The 16552-nt window shown below is 47.7% G+C and overlaps 1 protein-coding gene across 1 annotated transcript; it reads left to right on the top strand.

The window, feature by feature from the left end:
* Positions 1 to 4922: 4922 nt before the first annotated feature.
* LOC308218736 (galactosylgalactosylxylosylprotein 3-beta-glucuronosyltransferase 1-like) lies at positions 4923 to 8417 on the top strand (the record flags this gene model as incomplete). The annotated part of the gene is made up of 4 exons (XM_080613101.1): positions 4923 to 5034; positions 5390 to 5928; positions 7555 to 7851; positions 8331 to 8417. The coding sequence occupies 4 exons, from the start codon at positions 4923 to 4925 to the stop codon at positions 8415 to 8417; spliced, it is 1035 nt and encodes a 344-aa protein (XP_080469227.1).
* Positions 8418 to 16552: the final 8135 nt, after the last annotated feature.

Below are 16552 nucleotides of genomic sequence, written 5' to 3'. Positions count from 1 at the left end.
ACCACAAACGCTGCTGATGGTTTTGGTGCGTGAAGTTAAGTCTCATCTGCACCTTCCAACTGCTCTGCTCCAGCTCTGCCACTCGCATCCCTCTCTCCTCGCAGGGTATGCACAGAATAGGCTTACAAACATGGTACAAATCAAGATCAGGGGGTGTTCCTTGAATCCTTTGGCTCTGTTCACTGAGACTAGTTTTCTTTGGGTGCTTGCCTAGAAAATCTCGACACTGGATAGTGGGATGTTCCCAGGGGACAGGTTGAACTGTGAAATTGGTTCCTATGGGAAGATAATGATCTTTAGAGTCTATGCCTCAGACTATAGACATAGAGGGCTGGGTTGGTCCAGCATTCAGGGTCTCCTAAGCCTGGCTCAGACAGGCTGATGCCCTGAACCAGAGGCTGCAACAAAGGAAAATCACAGGCACCTGAACTCCTATGTCAGGCTTGTAATCCACACTCAGCTGTGCCTCTTCCTAACTTTCACCTTTCTCTATCATTCACCCCATGTGTCCTTTCAAACAGCTTTGTGACTCAGAGAAAGTCACATATGTGACTTTCTTAAAGCTGTATCTGAACAGTGAGGCTCCCTGGGTTGTCCTCCAGCTTATCCCTCTCTCAACATCTGAGCTACCCTGCCAGTAACAAACTGTTCCCTGTTGGTAATTAGTCAACAGCAGATGAGGGGATCTGTCACATGTGATGCTCTGAGCCTTAGCCAGATCTTGCTTCTTTTCAGCATCAGTCTCGGGCATTCAGGCTGGGTTCTTCCCCCCATGTGCTTCTCTCATTCTCTTCTCTCAGATCCTTTCAGATTAATGCTCTGTGCATCAGCACAGGAGCTTAAATGGAGACTGGATGGTGTTATGTCCCAGGAATTCAGAAGTCTGACAAAGCAACATGAAGCAAGAGTAGTAAGAGAAACATTTTGTCCCTCTCATACTCAGCTTTGTGCTCTGTGTGTGTCTGTTTGTTTATTTTTTTAATGAAGAAGAGAAGATTGATGGATGAAATTAAGAAGAGGGATGTGTAATTGGAAAACAGCTCAAGAAGGCTACAGGCAGCATATTGAAGGCATCCATCAAACATCCAGCTAATGTTATTAAGGGTGTGTAACACAAACACGGGCTGCAGAAGACACTAGGAAACAAAGGGAAGAAGAAGGGGAACAGGCAGGACAGAGGGAATAGCAAGGGAGGAGAAAAGAAAGAGAGTACAATCAATAATATTTGTATTGCAGTCACATCCAACAGCTCCTGTCCGGATCAGGACTGTACAAGCACATTAAGAGACAGTCCCTGCCCTCTACAGCTTAAACCCAGGAATTACGGGATGGTCACTATGGATGGGTTTAGATAATCACAACATTTTCTCTTGATCTTGAATCTCATTTAATAGGATCTCCTCTGAACGGGTTTAAAGGCAGAAGGCAGGTAGCTGGTTGTGCCAAGAATACACACAGTAATGCCTGCCAGCAGCATGCAATTAATCTGAGCCACTTAGGGGACTTTGGTTTTAATTATCAAAAGTAGGTAAAGATATGTGCAGTAAACCTCTGCAAGCCCCACTGGGGCCATCAGCAGACTACCCAAAGGCATTGCCATGTGCCTGGGGTTTCAGAAGGGTGGGATAATGCTTTAATGGACCACTTTGTGGGAAATACTCCATGCAGGGTGGACATTAAGAAAATGCAAAGGGTCTTTGTGTGGGGAAGGAGAGAAGACAAAGGATAAAATTATTTGTAAGCCAGAGGATTCCTTTAGTCCTGGAAATCGGAAAAATGGAGGCTCTCAAGGACTGGTGAGGTGAAAGATCCAAGGGAACAGAGAAAAGCAGAAGCATGATGGATGCAGAGAGCAGCAGTGGCAGGGAGAAGGTGATGCTTTAAAAGAGAAAATGAGGTATCCCAAGGCAGACTTTCTGAAAGCAGTGTTCAAGTCAGCTCCTCTGTGAGGTTCACAAGTGGCCTGGTGCTTCATGCAGGGTTTAACCACTTTAGCATCACATGCTTTGGGAAAGCAATAGAGATGAGCATGTAGAGGTGCAACAGAGGAGTTGCACACACAGACAGCATCTCCACTTGTTTGCAGTGTTCAAGAAGCATGAATAGGGCTGGCTGGGAGTAGGAGGAGAAAGAACTAGAAAGAGAATTGGTTAAAGCTCTTCCAACTTCGATCCACTCTCCTCTGTGCTCTCCTGGTAAAAGCGCTGCCACCTCTCTGCCACCTCCTCCTCGCCTTCCTTCCACAACCAACCTATGCAGGCCTGCTGCATAGAAACTGTGCCTGTGTAATTAAGGCCTTTTATTAAAGGGAATGACTCTAATGCAGGGATGTTTGTAATTGCAAGCATACTACAGGAAGCAAGGAGCTGTGATAACTCTGAGCCAGAGCCTGGGTGGACCTAAGCTTCTGCCACTGTTACAAAGCAGTGCAGACCTCTCCTTGGATTTCTTTGGTGGCTCTGTCTGTTCTCGTGGCCCCGATCGATGGGAAGCTTTGCTTTGTGCTGGTAAAGGAAGGCATCTCCTGGAGGGAAAGATCTGTAGCTTACCAAAGACCTATGCCTTCAGCACTAACACTTGAAGGAAGCTCTTGTACCTGCACTGGACCCGGCCATCAGAAAGCAATGAGGTTGTGCAGAGCCAGCATGTTTGCTGCACAAGGCTCCTGCAGCATCACCAAAGCATTCCTATGTGCCTCTGACTACACAGGTTCCTTGGCCTGCTTCTTCATCAGTTTTCCATAGCTTGAAAATAAAGGAATGGCAGCATGGTGTTTCCTGAGTGAGGAGGTAGGAAGCAATAAAGATCATCACCATGAACGGTTGGTTTGAGGAGCAGTGGAGGCAGGCTACAGTGAGGGATTGCTCCAGTGTGGTATTGCTGGTGTCTAACAAGGAATGAGCTCATGGTGCAGCAGTTTTCTTAATAGGGCCTATGAGTATCTACTTGCCTGCCAGAAGACTTGCTGAGACATGCAAGATTGGGCTGAAATGGGTTTGTCAGTCATTGCTGATAGGGCACTGATGAGCCCTGAGATCACATAATCCTTGTTTCTTTCAGGACACTAAATGTCAAGTTAAAAATTAATGACAAGTACTACAAAGGTCCCAGAGGATGAATTTTGAACAGCATCCCCTGGTATTTTCCAGGAATACCGTGTGTCTCTGCAAAGCAGAGTCCTTTTGAACCGATCATCATGTTTCTTCTCACACACTTCTCTACGACTGAAGCAAGGCAATCCTTCCTCTTTGGATAGATGAGGAGCTGCTGGGCTCAAATCCTGGGCAAGGAGTTTCCTTTGGATGAGATGTGCCTATGTCCCTTTGAGGACCTTGGTTTTAGGTGACTGGCCTTCAGTACACCTAGGAATTTACAGCCAAGCAATTTGAGCCTTCTTTCCATCCTTTGCATCAGTGTGATGCCACATCGCTCTCTTCCCTCAGACTGCCTTCAGCCTAGGAGAGCAAGAGGGCCTGGTGGGGCTGTTCATCAGCTCTTCAGTTCCCAGGGGATGTGTTTCCCAACAGAAATCTCTCTGCAGGAGGTTAATGGAAGTTTTATACTCCCTTTAGGCTCCTAATGAGCATCGTTGTGGTAGTGAGGAAGTCCTCCGGGAGAAGTACTTGTCATCAGAAAGGTAATCCCAGAGGAGACAGAATACAGATGTTACCGGAAGGGAGAGGGGGATAAAATCCAGCTATCAAACACCAGGCATCCTGCTTGGAGTGGCAGCAGAAAGTTCTAAGATGCTAAAGAGTAACTTTGCTCTGTACCCTTCAGCCTTTCCATGGACAGCAGATATGGATCCCTCTTTCTGGAGCACTGCTTTTGTTGCTGGTGTGTAATAACAATATCATATCCAGAGAGGGACCAAAGCAGAAGCTAGAAGTTGGAGGAAAATGTTCCTGACTGTGCCAGAGCCATACAGAAGGCAGCACATGCACTAGGCAAGCCCATTTGTGAAAAACAGAATTACTACTATAGCCTGGACCACCTGTAAATAAGCCACCCCTTGTTGTTGGTTATTCCTGATACTTTTGTCCTTTATCCCTCTTTATTTCCTTTTCGTTCCTCTTGCTTTATAGAAGCAGTTTCGAAAACAAACGTTAACTGTTGTGATTCCTCAGCTCTCATGATCGTGTACGTTACAGAAGTGCGAACAAAGCAATTAAAGTATTCTGAAGGCTGTGATTTATACTAAATGCTGCAATGGCCAAACACAGCAAACCAGGCTGTGGAACAATTAAACTTTCAGCACTGTAGAATGACAGAGGCAGGGATTTCACGGCAAACTTAGTAGGTGATAGTGTACATCCTAGATTGCCTCAATGCATATGCATAAAGAGGATGAATTAAAGCAGCTGGAGTGAAAGAGATGCTGGCTATCTCAAGGACGCCTGACGTCTTCTGTTTTGTCCAGTTGCATATGCAGGAATACAGCTCTTGCACAGAGTTTTAAAACATTCTACAAAAGAAGCAAATTAAAGAGTTGCCACAAAGCTCAGGAATGAATACCAGTGCCAGAGAGGGGGCAAGTAACTCTGGTTTCGGAATCAGCAACATGAACAACCCAGAGTCAAGGACAATGGGTTCATCATGGAGCAGCGGGAGGTTCTTTATAGCAACATAAATAGATAAAAGCTTCTATTGAATAGCACAGGAATTGGCCAGGGCAGCTGGATAACGATTTGGGCCACAACCTTAATGAGGCTCCTTGTAAACTTATACTTAGACAAATGCTTTGCTGGATTGGAGCCCAACATTTACCATGCCTCCCTCCAAGCAAGCCAAGCTCAGCCTATTAGTTTGGCCTCTAGACTCACTGTCCTAATGTTTGCGGTGACTGATATTTCAGAGGCCTTACTCTTTCTTTCTGCTCTGAAAGGTAGAGAGATGCCTGGGCATTGGAAGCTCTCTGCAGCATGCTGAGGAGACGTAACCTTCTGACCACGATCCTGATTGCCTTGCCATGGGCTCTTCTCCTAACCTTGTGGCACCAGTACCCAACCACCCACTACCTCAGCCTGCTGAGAAGTAAGTGCAAGAGTTCTGCTGCCAGTGTGCTCATGGTCGTGTGAACCCTCGGTAGGAGATGCTCACTCATGGGATGGGTTAAACAAAGATAAACTTGTCTGAAGGGCCCCTCAGGGTTTGCCTATAGCAGGCACTCAAACTGTTCTTAAGAGTTAAACATACACCTTAAGGTATGGGGAGAGGATGCTGATGCAGGGGGTTGGAACTAGATGATTTTAAGGTCCTTTCCAACCAAAACCATTCTATGTGCTGAGCACTGACTCCAGACAGATGTGTCCCCAGCACTCCCTGGAGAGGAGGCAGTGATTAGTTCTCTAACATCTTTCTTCTTCTTCCTTCCTCCCTTTTTCCCCAGAAGAGACAGATGAGAACGTGACCTCTAAAGCTCTCCTTAATGGTACATCTGCACTGAGAGAAGGCAGCCTTCCATCATGCATTCGGCAGCAGCAAAGCACAGGGGCAACACCGAGAGTCATCCAGAGCTATGTGTACTCCAGGCCTCCCCCATGGTCAGACACCCTGCCAACCATCTTTGTTATCACCCCTACCTACACCCGGCCAGTGCAGAAAGCTGAGCTGACCCGTCTGGCCAACACCTTCCTACACGTGCAGAACCTGCACTGGGTGGTGGTGGAGGACTCGCCCCGGAGGACCAACCTGGTATCCAACCTGCTGGAGAAGGCAGGGCTCAACTTCACCCACCTCAATGTGGAGACGCCCAAGAGTCTGAAGCTGGGGCTGTCCTGGATCCCATCCCACACCCCAAGGGGGACACTGCAGAGGAACCTGGGGCTGCACTGGCTGAGGGACAGCTTCAGCAACACCGCACCACCAGAAGGGGTAGTGTATTTTGCCGATGATGACAACACCTACAGCCTGGAGCTCTTTGAAGAGGTAAGAGCCGTAACATTACGTGGGATAGAAAAGCAGGATACAGCTGCAAAGCCTCTTACTGCCAGACGCACTTGCAAAGACCTCTTAAGATAGGACTACCATGTGGGCTTTTAGCATCAACTGGGAGACACGGGCTCCTGCATGCTGCCTAGAGCCCTCCTCACACACCCTGCACTCAGTGGGAGTTGGGTATAGGGCAGATGCAAAGCTATAGATATGCAAACTCAGTAGTCACGCTCTTAAGGGCTGAAAAAGCAAAAAGCAGATCTGCCATGGTATAGGCCTACACACACCATTGCATCAGGTAGAGCCCTTTTTGCCAGGGACCACAAGATATATAGCCCAGTATTTATACCTCTCCCCAGGGAGAGCTGAGCTGATTTAACTAAACCCAAAGATAAACTCCTGGCAAAGCATAAATGTGCCGTGTTGCAGGGGTGTGATGAGTAGGGGACATTAGAGAAGTCGCCAGGCTTTCTAGTCCATCTTTTTGCCTTGGCTGCCCTTCAGTATTCTGAGTCCCAAGCACCACAGCAGGGCTGTGCCCCTGGGATCACGGAAGCTTGCTCAGAGTTCTGCTGGAAACCTGGCTTTTGTGAGACTCCACAAGTCTACTGTAAACTTGCAAATACTCAGTAAACTCCCCTGTCCCCAGTTTCAGCCAAACTGTACTAGGTGAAACACAGAGTTCTGCACCACAACACATTGCCAGCTTTCCTATTTTTTTAGATCCCTGTTAAGCTCATCCTTTCTTCTTTCTAGGTCCTTTCTGATAGTTTAAATAAAACCTCGCTCTTTTAGGCAGTAGCCATGGATGGAAGAACAAGGATGGGGGGAATTTGTGATGGGTATGGAGATGCATCTCTCAGGGAGGAAGATTACTTGCATGAAGATGAACTTGGAGTGAGTGGAGTTGATCATACAGAGCTAGAAGTTGTGTTTGGCATTTACAAAAATTATAACATTTTACAAAAAAATGGTAACAGTTCAGATGAGATCAGAAAACTAAAGGTTTTCCTTCCAAGGAACTGAAGATAGAATCATAGAATGGTTTGGGTTGGAAAGGACCTTAAGCTCATCCAGTTCCAAACCCCTGCCACAGGCAGGGACACTTTCCACTACAGCAGGTTGCTCCAAGCCATGTCTAACCTGGCCTTGAACACTGCCAAGGATGGGGCAGCCACAGCTTCTCTGGGTACCCTGTGCCAGCGCCTCAGCACCCTCACAGAGGAGAACTTCTTCCTTATGTCTAACCTGAACTTCCCATGCTTAAGTTTAAACCCATCACCCCTTGTCCTATCGCTACAATCCCTGATGAAAAGTCCCTCTCCAGCATCCTTGTAGCCCCCTTCAGACACTGGAAGGCTGCTGATAATGGGCATGGAAAAGCAGTGAGTTTGGTGTGCAGAGAAGAACATGCTAAAACAGCTTTGTGGCTTTGCAAGCTGTAGCTCCTCAAGCAGTAGCATGGGTGAACAAGAGCTTGTGCTGCCTAGAGCTGTGTGATTGTGTGGGAAGCCAATGGAGGAGATAGGTGCCAATGACAATAGAGGGTGGCACACTAATGGGCTGGGACAAAGGTAGCAGGGTTCAATTCTCACAGCACTGTTTCCTTCTGGCCCACAGATGCGCTACACAAGGAGGGTGTCAGTCTGGCCTGTGGCTTTCGTTGGGGGACTGCGATATGAATCCCCCAAAGTGAGCCCAGCAGGGAAGGTGGTCGGCTGGAAAACCGTCTTTGACCCAAACAGGCCCTTTGCTATTGACATGGCTGGGTTTGCCATCAGCATCAAGCTGATCCTGGAGAAGCCTCAGGCCAGTTTCAAGCTGGAGGGAGTTAAAGGAGGCTACCAGGAAACCAGCCTGCTGAAGGATCTAGTGACTATGGATGGGCTGGAGCCCAAAGCAGCCAACTGCACAAAGGTGAGTAGGACAAGAGACCTTGAAGATACATTCTCCTTGCTGGGTCCTGGCTGCTTTTACAGCCTCATGCCATGTGCCTCCACCTTCCACTGTGCTGTAGTGCTGAGCAGGGCCAAGACAGACAGGGCCTGCCAAATTCTTCACAGATGCAGGGCTCTGAGGGTGCTAAGGAACAGTTAGTGCTGTGCACTCTGTGTTAATGAAGAGCCTCAGATGTACAATTCATGCCCAGATTGCTTCTCCAAAATCCAGAAGGATTGGCAGAGGGTTGGTCTGCTTTTGGTCCAGAATCATCCCTCCTCCTTGACACTGTTTCATGTGCCTGTGAAGCCTCTCGCCGGCTCAACCCCTTTGAATGATGCTTCAAACAGCTGTGAGCCCTGTTTCTGACAGTTTCTGAGGATCCCAACCTATGGATGCACTGCTTTGAGCATTTCCTTGGCATCCAGAGCCCCTGAACTCTTTGTGATTCCCTCTAGGTGTTGGTGTGGCACACAAGAACTGAGAGGCCCACTCTGGTTAATGAAGGCAAGCGTGGATTTACAGACCCCAGAGTAGAGGTGTAAGCAGAGAGCCAGCTCCAGGGTGTGAGTACTCTTGTCCTTACTGCTTTTGGCAAGGCAAATAATCTGTACCTGTTTCCTTATTTATGCTATTGTTTCCTCCAAGGCTATATATATGAATGTCCCAGTAACTCCCTTACCTTACCATGCAACCTGTTGCACAAGAAGTAGATTCTCATCTTTACCCACTGAGCCAGGTTCAGCAGCAGGATGGGGGATTATGGCAACCACAGGTGAGGGCAGGAATGTATCAGAGATCAGTGCTATGTTCTTAGAAGTAGAGACTGGTAAAGAACAGGCTTCAGAGAAGCTGTGACCTCCTCTGCCCTCTGATCCCAGTGTCTGCCCTTGGCAGATTCCTAGCCCAAAAGTCCCAAAAGAATAAAGGTATCCAATTTGGGAGTACCCAGCTTTTTCTGGAATCACTTGTGTCTGTGGCAGGATAGAGGTTGATGAATGATTTACTCATACTTTAGAAGATACTCCAGGGCTGCTTCCAGCCCTGACCCCAATATACACCTCAGCTGAGGTCTACCAGTGGAAATAAAACTGACAGCTTTTATACAGGCAGTCATGGGTATTCCACTGCATTGACCTGCTGTGTGCATTACTAGCATTACTAGCAGCTGCATACAGCATTTCCACATCAGCTCATCATCTCTGAGTGACAGCCATACAAAAAGTGCAAAGCAATCCCAGTGTCCACACACCAGCAGCAGATGGGACAGACAGTTGCTAAACAGAGATACCTGGTGCCACTATGAGGACCCTGGGGCAGCCTACCTGTAGGGCACTAAATCTGTGCCATATCTGCCAGCTTTCCATTAATATCTCAGATATCCCAGCAGCCCATATGTGATGCGACACACCTATGCATGGGCAGAAGCCACTCTTTTAACCTGTGCTTCAGTGAAATCCACTAGCAGTAACAGGCTCATTTTGCATACCTATCATGCTGTAGGCTAAAGCTATGATTGCCCAAACTCAGCTCATAAGGACTCAGATTCCAGTTAACTGGTCTGGAGGTACCACTTTGTAAAGGATGAGCAGATTAGACCTGCCTTGCCTACTTGTCAGAAGAGGGGTATACTGCTCCACTACAGATGCAAAGTGTGGATGTGATGCTTTCATAAATGTGCAATTTATATATCAGCACTTTTGTCCTCATCCTCCATGAGAAGTGCCACACACCTGCTATGGAATCTCATGGGAATGGTTCCCCATACATCATTTGTTGTGGGAAGCAACCAGTCTGATAGATCAAGGCACTGCCACCCATTCACCAGCAAGACTTGCACTTTTATCTAGAGCCATCCAGTGCTTTCAAGATGGAGTGTCAGCTGGGTCAGCTCTGTGTATTTATAAGGAGCCTTCCACTTGCATTAGCAGTGAATTTGATCACAGCCCCTTCTGCACCACTGCCAAGTGGGAAGGTGGCATCCACTTCAGGAGATACCTGCAAGGTAATTTACTTAACTGCCCAGCCATGCAAAATCATTAGATTCCCCCCCTTAAAGTTTTAAATTGAGATCTCTGCTGATGGCTACAGTGCTTTAAAGGTCCTTACCGTCAAGGCTGCTGAGCCTCAGAACCTTGACAGACATGATGTAGATAAGCCAGCACTGAGAAAGAAAAAGAAGGTAAAACTGCTCCCCTGAGGATATTCTGTTCTTAGACACAATAGGGAGAATATTTCTGTCTTTCCCTCCTGGCAATCAGTCCTTGATGAGGATAAGATCAAGCCAGTCAAGCCCAGACCTTCCAGAGGCCTCTTTCCCCTTTAACACTTGCAGGTGTGAGCCAGGCAGACAGTGCTTGGTGTGGGATTTCATGCTCTATTTATCTCTAGTTGGACCACTTGCATGGCTGCTTGGCACACATCTTGGTGGATTGCCACCAAGGGACCTGCTCATCATGTGAAGATCAGGCTTCAACAGGCACTACATAAATAGTAGGTATTTTGTCCCACCTGGATCGCTGCTGTCTTCCTTGCCCCATTCTCACCACCTGTAGCAGTGTCCAGCTAAGGCTAGGGGGGAAAACTGTGCACCAAAGCAGATGTGCAAAGGGGGAGCAATAACACACATCAGGGGTTTGCTTTTCATGAGAGACAACAAAAAGATGAACTCGTAAGTTTCAAAACCAGTGTTTTTCTGAACTACCTATTCATATTGCTAACATCTATTTACAAGCACCCAAAAGAGAAGAGTTTGCTTAGGTTAGCACAGAACTCCTGCTGCCTTGTGACATTTGGAAGCAAGGGAAGTTGTTCGTCTGCATTTCAGAGCTCCCAGACAGACTGAACAGGGATCCTCAGATCTCATCCTCCTGCTCTTTCTTTTAAGATAGCCTAAATAATTATTTTATGGGTAGAAAAAATACCCTTCAAAACCTTTCTGATCCATAAATATCTCCCAGCTAGGACTGTAATGTGGATGGAACAAGCAGCTTTTCAGCCATATCCTAGCCCAAAGCCGTGCATGGTGTGATTGAGGAACCTGGCTATTGATGCCTGCCTAGTGCCTACCTGAGCCACAGGACAGCCGTGTTGGAAAAGCATCTCCTGCCCTGCTGTCCTTGGTGTAGCATTGACACCTCTAGCTCCTTCTTACCTCACCTTGTGTTTGTTTTGACAGAGGCAGCGGACAGTGATCACTCCCAAAGTCTGTCATCAACCCCAGTGGCCTGTTCTGCCCAGCTCTGCTTCACTGCTGGAGGATGCTAAACACCCCCAAACCTCGCCACGCCGATCAGCTCCCACTGCCTGAAAGGTGGTAACAAGCAGGGACAGAGCTGATGTGGTGCCCTGCGATCCTACAAGCTCTTCACCCTTGACTTCATGCACTGGCTCCCGTTCCCCACTTGGGAGAGGAGTGTTTCCCTTCCCCTGTGGGCTCTGTGGTTTTAACTACTCATTAAGATTTATTACACATGATCTCCATTCTCGGCTGTGCCAGCATAGAGGCTGAAATCCAGGATGGGTGCAGATGCCTCTGAAGGTGTCTCTGGCATATTGTAAAGCCTGAGCTTCAGTGCAGCAGCTCAGAGCTGCAGTGGTTCAAGGACAGGAGTTAGCGCATAAGCACAAATGTGGACCTGCTGGCCTGAAGTTGGTACACTCTCAAAACAGCTTTAAAACAAAGCTAGCCTGAGAGAGGGTCTCCCTCCAAAGGATGCACATAGATACCGACACAGATCAGCCTTCAGTACTGGAGAAGGACAAGTCCTGAAGGGGTTTGGGATCTCCAAAGGGATCTGGTGCCTACACCACAGCTGAGAACTTGAACTGCCCTCACTTAAGGTTGGTTTGGAAAATGCTGTTCCCCATCCCCAAGCCCAGAGCCCTCTGGATGAAGTTCCTCTCCCGCTCAGGGAGACCCAGCAGGTACCATGCCTCCTTGTCTCGCTGCAGCGACCAGAAAGCAGGAGCAAAGATGAGTGGACTTGAAAGTGTTGCTCCTCGCCTTGAAGCCTTCAGTAGCCTCAAATCATGTATGCAGTCTTGCTTCCTAGGCCTCCAAAGAGGAAGACATCTCTGTGAGATGGAGGTGGGTGAGAAATGCTCAAAGAGGAACTCTCAGCCTGCACTCATCTCCTGTAAGAACACAGAGGAATGTGGAGCGACATCAGCGGGAAACTTATCTTGAGCACACGGATGCCAGCTGAAATAGTGAATGTGACCATGTTTTCCAGTTGAACTCTGAAAGGCATGTGTGGCGCTGTGAAGAGAGAGGAGACAGTGTCATGCGGAAGGGTTTCCCTTTCCCTCAACACAGGAAGGCAGCCAGGTGGAAGGCAGCCCACAAAGGAGGAGGTGGCAAACGAGGACTGAAAGAAGGATGCACCGGATGAAAAGCACAAGTGTTGGTACCATGTGTGTGTGCGTGGGGAGTGGTGTCGCTGTGACTTTTCCAGGAAGAATCCTCGAACGACCCAGAATCCCCTCTGAGCATATCCTGACATCCATCTTCACTCAGGCCATGAGAAACAAGGCTTTAGGCATCCAAAACACATTGAGGGGGAAAACTATGAGCAATTGAGTCATCCCCTAGCCAAGAGATTCTGGGCCAACAGGAAACTTATTTATTTGTTGATTTATTTATACCAGAATTCTTCTCTGCCTGTTCCTTGTTTAGGTTTGGGTTTTAGCTTAGATCACCTGAGGTGTTCCTGAAGAAAGAACATTACCCCCCTCACCACAGAGCAGCAGAGCTTAGTGTTCACCAATGAATGTCCTATGTTCTGTGCTCCCTGGGGTTTCTTCACAGTGGTGTCTTAAACTGGCAAAATCATCAAAAGCACAGCAAGGAAGGGAGTTACAGTTCCTTTATGCAGGAGATGTGGGTGGCACTAAGCTTATTGCTCCCAAGCAATCAGAGCGAGGTAAAGAACATGTGCAAAGGAGGGCTTCACTCAGCACACAGTCCCCATGAGATCTCAGGAAGCCTCCATGAAGGGGGCTCTTTGAAGGCTATCTGAATGAAAGGGTCAGTCCATGTTCCCTCAAATGGGGAATGAGCAGTCCTGCATCCTGGTATAGGAGGTGGGCTAAAGCACTGGAGGGGGCAAAGGAGTGAGATGCCTCCTATCAGAGAAGGAGGCAGGAGAAATCAAGGTTAGAACAGCAAATAGAGAAATGGAGACTGTGTTTAGTGAGGCTGAAGCTGGGGTCTTTCTGAATGAACACACTCGGCACTACAAGGCCACCCTGCCAGCCATATCAGCATGAAGGAATACTGAATGGGCCATAAATTGTGTCTCCTCTGGGCCCTGGAAAGTTTCTTATAGAGAAAGGGTCTGGCATACTGGTTGTGGATAGCATGAAGGAAGCCCAGCGTCCACAAAACACTTCTTATTCTCCATGTGTCCGAGCTCTGTGTCCTGTCTTCTGCAGAAGGTAGCAGGCCTTGCACTCTGGTGCTTTGCCAACCCATCTTGCCACCAGGCAGGTGGGCTCAATGCTTTCACCCAGCATTAAACCAAGATTAAGTCCCCTTCTTTGTAGTTTCAATGAATGAGCAAGAGCGAGGGAATAAAGGAGTTGGTTCATGTCTTCCATTTTCTCCTCTGAGATGGGCAGGGTTTCTGCCCGTATGAACAGGGGGGGATATGGAGATTAATTCCCTGACCTCTGATCTCGCACAGCTCCTACACAGGGGTTTGGCACTGACAGTGGGTGTTTGTAGCAAGGATCTATTCTCATTGCAAAGGATACCCCCATATATATGCTTTTAGAAAGTTCTTCTCTCTGCATCCCTATAAGAAAGCAAAATATTATTCCTGTTTTTTCCAATGGGGACCTGTATTCCAGAGATAGGCACTACACTATCAGTTCAGTGCTGGTCAGAGGCTGGTCTCAAGACCAGCCCTATTGTGCCATCTCCATTCTTGCCCCAGCCTGGCCCTGTGGAGGAGACTTTCTGTGAATCAAGAATCAGTCACAGGACCAAGACCTCATATGGACAGCATGGATGAACACAGCTGATATTGCAGGCTAGCAGACATTTGGACCTGCTCAGCACAAATACTCTTTTCCCTGTAGAGCAGCCTAAGGACTGCTGCTGGCCAGGGTGTATCAGCTAAGGGTAGGTAACAGACACCACAAGTTAAGAGGGTTGTTTGTTAGCAGAGCTGTGTGGGAGAGCCAGAGTCAAGAGTTCCAGGCTGCAGGGGAAGTAAGGATGGAAGCTGCAGATGAAGCCTGAAGCATTTAAAGAAGAGAAGGTATCCCAGCACCTGGTTTTTACTAGCATATTAGTATCTGATATTCATGTTCTCCGAGATTCATCCAATTCACCAACCAGTGAATATTACTAACATTTCCTGTTGCAGAAAATACTATTGATGAAGGAAAGAGAATGTCAGGAAAGTACTTTTTAATGGCTATTTATTTATATTGAATGGTACTAGAGCGTCATTAAATATGATGTGAATAGTACGATATTGCACCATTGTCTTGTCTTGCAGCGTAAACTCATGGCATCTCTAGCTGTCATTTTGATGGCATGGTGACCATTCCCACTGAGATAGGAATGTCCACATCTTGGAAGTGAGTGGTGGTCAAAACACCACGCAGGCAGGCAGTTCTCCATCACAAAGGAGGGAGGAAAGGTGCCACAAGCTGCCTTGGTGAAATAGCAAGCTGCATTGCATGGTCACACATAAACAAGGCTGCTGCTGGCAATCAGCAGGCTGCTGATTTCTTTGGAGGTTTGCTGTGCGACAGTACTCATAGAATCATGGAATGGTTTGTGTTAGAAGGGACCTGAGGCAGTTCCAACCCCCTGCCACAGGCAGGGACACCTTCCACTAGACCAGGTTGCTCCAAGCCCCATCCAACCTGGCCTTGAACACTGCCAGGGATAGGGCAGACACAGCTTCTCCGGGCAACCTGTGCCAGCACCTCAGCACCCTCAGGCTTGTGGCCCTCTTCTGTACAGCCCAATGCATCTTCTGGACGAGGGGAAGACACCCAGGAGGAGCAACCAACAGGATAAGGCATTACAAGCTCTAACCTTCCTACCAACTGCATGCTGTTTCAGTCCCTGCTTCTTTCAGTCCCTGCAAGCTACAACCCCCAGGGAAAAACATATGAACTCTCACTGGAGAGATGTCAGTGCAATGGGATAAAGGTAGGGAAACGACTCTAGTTCTTCCTTCTCTCTCCAGACTGCAGGAAAGTGCATGGGCCTATTTGACAGCAGCCTGCTGTTGGCTAATCCACAAGCCTGGGAGAAGCTAGTAGACCCAGGTTACTACTGTTTGTAATGCTCTCACTGATTTACTCTGTCATTCGGCCAAGGCATGTGACATCAGCTATTTGGTATTATTAATAACAAGAAGGGATCCACCTCCCAGAAACATAGAAGCACTTTTAAGGCTCTTTTGAGGAAGCATTCCTAAAAATTTAGCATACTAGAACACAAACTCCATATGCTCCTGTGTAATAAAAATCACAGTCATAAAGATGTTGCTTAAAGTGCTATGTGAAGTTCACAAGCAGTGATCCTGCAGAAGGCATAGGAAGAACTTGCCATGGCCAAAGAGACCTGAAACATCCACCCTACTAGAAAACACAGTCACCCCCAAAAAACGAGGGACAGCTCTGCTTGCCTGTAGTGGCTGAAAGCTCCTACAATGCCTGTACAAGGCTAATGTTACCTTTCTCTTCCCTTGATAGAAACCCTGGGGTTTGGGAGGGTGTTGGATAAGACACATTGACCGACACTGCATGAGCACCCTGCTTTGGTATCACAGTTACACCAGCACACCCCCTCTTTGAGGACTGCATTTTCCCAGCCACTCTGCTGCATTTTCAACAAGGATCTAGTGCAGGCCCCAGGAGACGAGGCATGGAGAAGAGGGGGAAAGAGCAAGAGCAAGCAAGAAGGAATCTTATTAAACAGAGCAAGGTACTTCTCTCAGTCTCACATCACATTCAGGGCTGACGGGAGGGAGGGGAAGCCCCCTCCCTGAGGACAACCCAGAGGCTCTTGCACAAACTTAATTTCAAGCTCTGTTGAAGATGGTGTTTGTCTGGTTTTTTTTAATGCATTCAATTTAATTTCTCAGGCAGACATGTGAAAATGAGAAAGGCAGACCTTTGACTGTGGAGACAGCCCAGTACCTGCTTCTTACACATCCGACTCTCACATTGTTCTCCATCACTGCCCTCAGTAAATCTGTGTGCAGGGGTTGCTCGAATGCCCGCCATTTCCCTTTCACGCTTCACTGGAGACAGTTACATTGGTTTGTTTGCATTTAAGCACTCCGATGTATTTTCAATTCAAAACACACCACAGCTTTCCATGGCTGTGTTTAAAACAGGAGCACTCTGACCTTGAAAAGGACCTGCAGGCACCAGGAGGTTCTGATCTGTATGCTGCTGGCCAGTCTATTTACCTGCTGTGCTTCAGATCCCCCCATTTCAGTGACAATGGTTGAAGGAGAGGAACTGCATTTAGTTTTGGAAGGCTCCTGAGGGAGATGTTCCTGGACACAGACACATGCAGTTTGGCTCCTCTGCAGGCAGTTGGTCTAGTTAGTTGTATGTTAGTTTTCCAGCCTTAAGAGGATATATTCATGGTAAAAATAGAGATTGGGGTAGGATTTCCCACTGACCTGCTGCATCTGACCTG

The sequence above is a fragment of the Psittacula echo genome (genome assembly GCF_963264785.1).
Source record: "Psittacula echo genome assembly, chromosome: 3".
In the NCBI taxonomy this organism is placed as follows: Eukaryota; Metazoa; Chordata; class Aves; order Psittaciformes; family Psittacidae; genus Psittacula; species Psittacula echo.
This window is presented reverse-complemented; position numbering and strand designations above follow the sequence as displayed.